General features: G+C 51.1%; 1 protein-coding gene across 1 annotated transcript in view; it reads right to left on the bottom strand.

The window, feature by feature from the left end:
- Nucleotides 1-6,015, bottom strand: part of LOC111646904 (uncharacterized) — a 22,434-nt gene that overhangs the window by 5,897 nt on the left and 10,522 nt on the right. Inside the window, exons 10-14 of the mRNA XM_023396487.2 lie at nucleotides 4,995-5,248; nucleotides 4,852-4,913; nucleotides 4,357-4,588; nucleotides 2,265-3,931; nucleotides 1,838-2,057 (exon numbers count right to left, since the gene is read on the bottom strand). Coding sequence (XP_023252255.1) covers nucleotides 1,838-2,057; nucleotides 2,265-3,931; nucleotides 4,357-4,588; nucleotides 4,852-4,913; nucleotides 4,995-5,248 — 2,435 coding nt within the window. The remainder of the gene's footprint in view (nucleotides 1-1,837; nucleotides 2,058-2,264; nucleotides 3,932-4,356; nucleotides 4,589-4,851; nucleotides 4,914-4,994; nucleotides 5,249-6,015) is intronic.

The raw sequence follows: 6,015 nt of genomic DNA, 5'->3' as shown, positions 1-6,015 counted from the left end.
CGCTGACACAAGTGATTCCTGACATCATGACCTCGTTATAAATCATGTATGTATACATATATGTATATAGATGTCATATAGACTTGTCTGATCGTAGCGACCAATCAAAGTTTAAAGTCCTCGTCACGTTCATGAAACGTTTTGAGGGTCGGTGTTTTGCTCATGGACACTTGGAGACGAGGACCGGAGGCGCCGGGGATCGAACCACCGACCTTTTGATCAGTGGACGACCTGCTCCAAAACCACAGAGAGCATCTGACTGACCCTCAGCCACCTCAGGTTCATATCAGGGTGTGTCCTCACTACGGGCGGCGTGCAGGTGAGACTCCGCCTCTCCGGCACTGACCACCAGGTGACAGGTGAGATCCAGCGGCGTGGAGCTCAGCACAGTCGACCACGTGCTGGTGCGATGGAAAACGTCCCTCAGAGCGCGGTGAAGACGAGAACGGTGGAGCGATTATGGAGTCCACAGTGACTCACTGCGGTAGATTAGGTTATCAGGCTGTCAGGAGCTCCTCTGATTGGCTCAGACGGATTACAGAGCTGCAGCTCAGCACAGGTGGACACAACACTTCACCTCACGTTAACAGCTTCTCTCAGCTGGACAACAACCACTACAACACTGTGTGTAAATCACACCTGGACTCTGTGGCCACTTCCTGCCGCCTCAGGACGCCTGTCAAAATAAAAGTCCTTCCTCCACAGAGATCTGTTTCAACACTGGGACACATCTGCTTCTTCTTCTTCTACTGATGAAACTGGGTCAGAACCAAGTGTCATAAGGCCTCCTGTTTAATTTACTGCTCTCCTATTCTTCCCTATATAACTTACTGTGCAGAAGTGTGTGTGTGTGTGTGCGTGTGTGTGTGTGTGTGGGGGGTCGACCTTCACTACAACAACGACTCATACGCATTATCAATAAGACTGATTACTCTGATCACACTGATCCACTGTTTCTAAAATCTCATGCTATGAAATTTAATGATTTAATTTATTCAAAGGTCAATCAAAGTACAAAAAGAGAGAAATCTGAGGAGTTTGTGACTTTCTGTTGTTGAGGTTAAATTATGGAACGATCAAGACTTAAATATTAAAAGTGTAATTTCCTTCACACACAGAGCAGGTGAAGCTGCAGGTATGAAGAAGCACAGCGCTCAGGCTCAGACAGCGGCCATGATGTTGATTCATCAGTGAGTCAGTGTGTGTGTGTGTGTGTGTGTGTGTGTGTGTGTTCTGCTGTTGCTCACGTTCCTCACAGACAGATTATCTCAGGTATTAGAAACACTGTGAAAGCTGCTGAGCTGCTGCTGATACACAGAGGATTCAGCTGAGCCCGAGGAGCAGGAAACGTCTTCTAATGAGGCTGACACGTCCACAACACGTCCACAACACGTCCACGTCCACAACACGTCCACAACACGTCCAAAACACAGGACGTCCACAACACAACACGTCCACAACACAGGACGTCCACATGACAGGACGTCCACATGACAGGACGTCCACAACACGTCCACAACACGTCCACAACACGTCCACAACTCAACACGTCCACAAACAGTCTGAAGGTCCACACTTCAACACGTCAAACATCTCAAGTGTCTCCGGAGACAGGAGACGACCTGCTATTCTACATTATGTTTTCTTTTCAGCACTGATGGAGTCATGTGATCAGTCCTGCCGCTCTGACTCGTTTCAAGGACAAACTAAAGCCTCAGTCTGTCATGAGCCATTCTGAAGAAACCAGTTAAATATCATCAGTTTATTGTGTTTCAGAGCCGACAAAAAACTGTTCCAAAAGAGTAAAAGTTTGAATCAGTGTCTGGTGAAACTTTACCTGATTCCACATCCAGCGAGTACTTGTCGATGGCCAGGTTCATGGTCTGGTAGGCGGTGTTGGCGAAGTCCTCCAGGATCAGGTAGACGACGTTGGTGACGCCTCTGGGAACCGGTTTACCGAACCTCATCCTGCTGTTGACCACGATGCTGCCGTTCCTGAAGTTGAGGATCTCCAGGTTCTGGAAGTTGTTCAGGTTGGACTCCAGGTACGGGACCAGCTGGAGAGACACACACACACACACACACACACACACAGAGACACACACACACACAGAGACACACACACACACACACACACACACACACACACACACACACACACACACACACACACACACACACACACACACAAAGACAGGTGTAAAGAACGTTTCGTCTGAATCTGGAAGATTTAATCCCTGACACCAGATTCTGTGAGGTCACACCAGTTGTAGGAACCGTTGCTCCAGGGCCTTGTACTCCGGGGAGCTCTTGTTGAAGAGGTCCATGGAGAACGCCATGTTGGTCACCCTCAGGCTGAAGAACACAGTTAGGGCCCTGCCAGGTCGAGTCGGTAATGCGATGGCGTCCAAATCTGACCCTTGAGCGCCGCTGGAGAAGCCGCTGCTGTCGCCTTCAGTCGCCATGCCGCCGTACTGGAACACGTCGAAGCTGACGTCGATGCTCGGCATGTCAGAGAAGTCCTGCTCAAAAACCTGGATCTCTGTATCTGTCGTAACCAAGTCGACATCCTGCTCAGGTTCCCATGGCGACGTCTCTGCGGCGTCTATTACAGCACTTCCTGTTTTGTTGGTGACCCCCACCGTCAGACCCGGAGCTACATCTGAAGGCGGAGCGCTTACTGGAATTTCGTCTACATCTTCGTGGTTCAGGTGTTCATGGTGAAGCAGGTCCTCGTCCTCCGGCACAGAGTCTGATACTCGAGTGAAAGGTGAGTCCTTCTCAGGTGAGAGCGCGATGCCGATGCCGCCGCCGCCGCGGTCTGAGCTTACCGATGAAGTTGGGTCCGGAGCAGCAGTCGTGGTGACGACCATGACTTCATCCGCAACGAGGTCTCTGTTTACTTGGAGTGGCGGCTCTGCTGCTGCTGTAGCGTCAGAGGAGTCGATGTGCTGCTCTTCCAAGATCTCAACCTCCTCCTGATCAGCTGCTTCTGGCAGCAGCAGTTTGGGTTTGTCCGTGAGAACCTCGAGTTCTGCCGGCTGCTCTGTGAACGCGTCAAAGCCGGGTTCTTCCACAGAGGTCGGCGCCTCTTCGTTTGAGGCGGCGTCAGTATCAGAGGCCTCCTCCTCCTCCTCTTCCTCCTCAGCTACACCTTCTGCTGATGAAACAGGAAGCTCCCTCTCTGCTGCAGTCTTTCCTTCCTCCGCTGAGGTGGTTTCTTGAAGCTCGACTGCTGAATCTGTTGGTCCTGGCTCACGAGTCCACGCTTCAGGTTCAGGGGAATCTGTGACTGGCGCCAAAATCAAATGTGGCTTCGTCAAGGCATAGTCGTCATAGATACCGGAGGCTTCCATTGTTTGCACTGAAAGTTCGACAGTCAAGGTTCCTTTGGGTGAGAATACAGGCGCTTGGGTTGTGGTTGAATACCGCGGGTCAGTGCTGATGTGCGGCGTGACCAGGACCTGATCCAGAAAAGGTTCTTGGAAGTCTCCGGCTGGCAAAGACTCGTCAAAAGCAGGAACAGCTGTAGGGGGAGCGTCAGTGAATTCTACTCCCATTGCAAACACATCATCTTTGTCAGTGGCCGGCAGCTCAACTACGACCCCCTCCTCATCCTGGTCCCCGTCCTCCTCATCAGTCTCCTCCAGATCAGGTGGCGGCAGCACCTCCAGGCTGCCATCCCCCCTGGGGTAAAAGCCGGTGCCATCAGATGTCGCCGCGGGCTGCCAGGACCAGAGATCAGCTCCCTGGCCGTCTCCAGAGAAACCGGAGCCAGATCCATCGTCCAACGTGCTCTCAGAGCCCGTCTGAGGTTTCAGCGCCGCAGAGGAGCCTCCGGGACTGACTGCGTGGTCCCCTCGGGGGGCGTCGTCTACGGCGCCGGGAGCATTATTAAGGAGAAATCCCTCGTCTTCAATATTTCCACTATCTGTGAAGCAGAAAAACACATGGAGAGCTTCAGGCCGAGATCTCAGACACCAGAGACACGTCATGACGGGACCCAGGTCCGAGTCCTGTGTGTGACTCATCATCTTAATCACATCAAACACCTGTTTCCACCAACACCTGTCGTCTGTTTGAGTCTCGTTTGTTTACATCGACACCTTCTTCCTGTTCTTTGATCACATTTAAAGCTGTAACTTTCACAAACACAGGATGGAGCTGAGCTGAAAACATGACTGATGCAAAATAATATTTCTGAAAATGTCCAGTTCTTCTTCTGTTCTGCAGCCGTGACGATGACAATGATGAACAACAGTAATTCTTATATGAAAAATAAAAGGCTGACTGATGGTCTGGAACTGATCTGATCTCACTTATTCTCACAGGTAAAAATGTGAATCGTTCACTCACTGCCTCGAGTCGCCGGCTCCAGGTCTAACGTCTGATCGGCGGGCGGTGGCGGAGGAGGAGCCGTGCTCTCCTCGAACATGAAGACGTCGTTCTCGCTCACCCCCCCGCTCTGGGGACCTTTCCACGGGTCGAAGGGGTCGAACAGGAATTCGTCCTTCTTCAGGAAGACGTCGCTGCTGTCCACCTCGTGGCTCGGAGCGTCTGGAGGTTTCTCTGCCGCCAGCACGTTGTCCTAGAAACAGACACATTGATGCTCAGCGACAGTTTCATCCTTAAAGACTTTGATCAAACCCAACCTGTAAATATAAATACCTCACTCAGATTTGTTGTCTGGTGAGACAGAGTAGAAACCAGTGTGTTTATTTGTGACAGTGTTTGGTTTTGTATTTGTTTATTTCTTCCCTGTGTCAGGGACGTTACAGGTGAGGAAGAACTGATCATCGTCACCGCCCACAGATCCAGTTTGACTCGTCCTCGCGTCTCTGTTCCACTCACCATGTTGTCGAAGGCGTCTGCAGGTCGGCTCGTAGGTTTCACAGACGGCAGCAAGTTGTCGGCTGCAGAAAAGAGTGAAAGCCTGTCAGAGTCACAGCCGGTCTACGGTCTGAGAGCAGCAGCATCAACAACACGTATGGTACCGTTCTGCAGCTGCAGCGGGTCGGCCTGCGCCTCCAGGCTGCTGTTGGTCATGAAGTTGTCTTTGTGCAGCGCCTCTGTGATGTAGTTGCGGAAGTCGGTGATGGTGTAGACGACGGTGGGCTGCTCGGCGGCTCCGGGGTAGTTCTTCTCCACCAGGTTGTTCTGCAGAGAGATGAAGTCCAGCGTGTCGTTTGCGATGCCGCCGCTGTCCACCTCCAGAGTGATGGCGTAGTGGACCAGGACAACCAGACCCCTGAGAGGGAAGAGGACCAATCAGAGGCCGAGACTCCAACATGCCATTTTCATCTGGAGGAAAACTTGTGACGCTCGTCTTTGGATTTGATCAATAAAACAATCAGAGTTCATTAAAACAAACACATCCAGTCTGAAAGATCCTAAAATTAAAGCTGCAAATCCTTCAATTATTAACTGATGATCAAACGACTGGCTGAATATTATTCTGTGGTTCAGACGATCAGTTCAACACGACAAAGACATTAAACCTTTAACGTGTAAATGACTGTACTGAGCAGGTAATACTATACTGATCTGTCACCTCAGTGTCTTTAACACTGATTTTCAGCTCCTGAAGTTTGAGTCCACAAGAACAAGCTCTGACATAACGACCGTCCTGTGGTTTAACATCTGTTCGCTGCTTCGCTCTCACATTCATTTCTGAGGCGAGCGTTAGAGAAAACCAGAACCTGAAGACTTTACGACCCGATCACTTTTCTCTTCTTGGCAGCGTCAGGCTTCAGGTGAGTTTAAGAGCCTCTCTGAGCTCACAAAGTCACCTCGCCAGTGTGGTCACACGGTGACAGGCTGACCTGCAGCGGAGGGGTTGGGGGGGCAGCGAACCTGCCGTAAACCTTGGACAGTAATCCTTCGACAGCTGCAGGTGGCCGCGAGCAGCAGAGACTTATCCCACTTAAGAGCTGAGTGACTATTGTTAAGGACATTAAGTGGAAAGTAGAGCAGAGCTGTGACTAACTGCCACAGGCAGGTGAGAAGGGGTTTGGG

Source organism: Seriola lalandi, unplaced genomic scaffold, assembly GCF_002814215.2.
Source record: "Seriola lalandi dorsalis isolate HSWRI2012SDOR001 ecotype SW California unplaced genomic scaffold, Sedor1 jcf7180002054977, whole genome shotgun sequence".
Lineage (NCBI taxonomy): Eukaryota > Metazoa > Chordata > Actinopteri > Carangiformes > Carangidae > Seriola > Seriola lalandi.
Note: the sequence above shows the minus strand (reverse complement) of the source record. Positions and strands in the feature narration are given on the sequence as shown.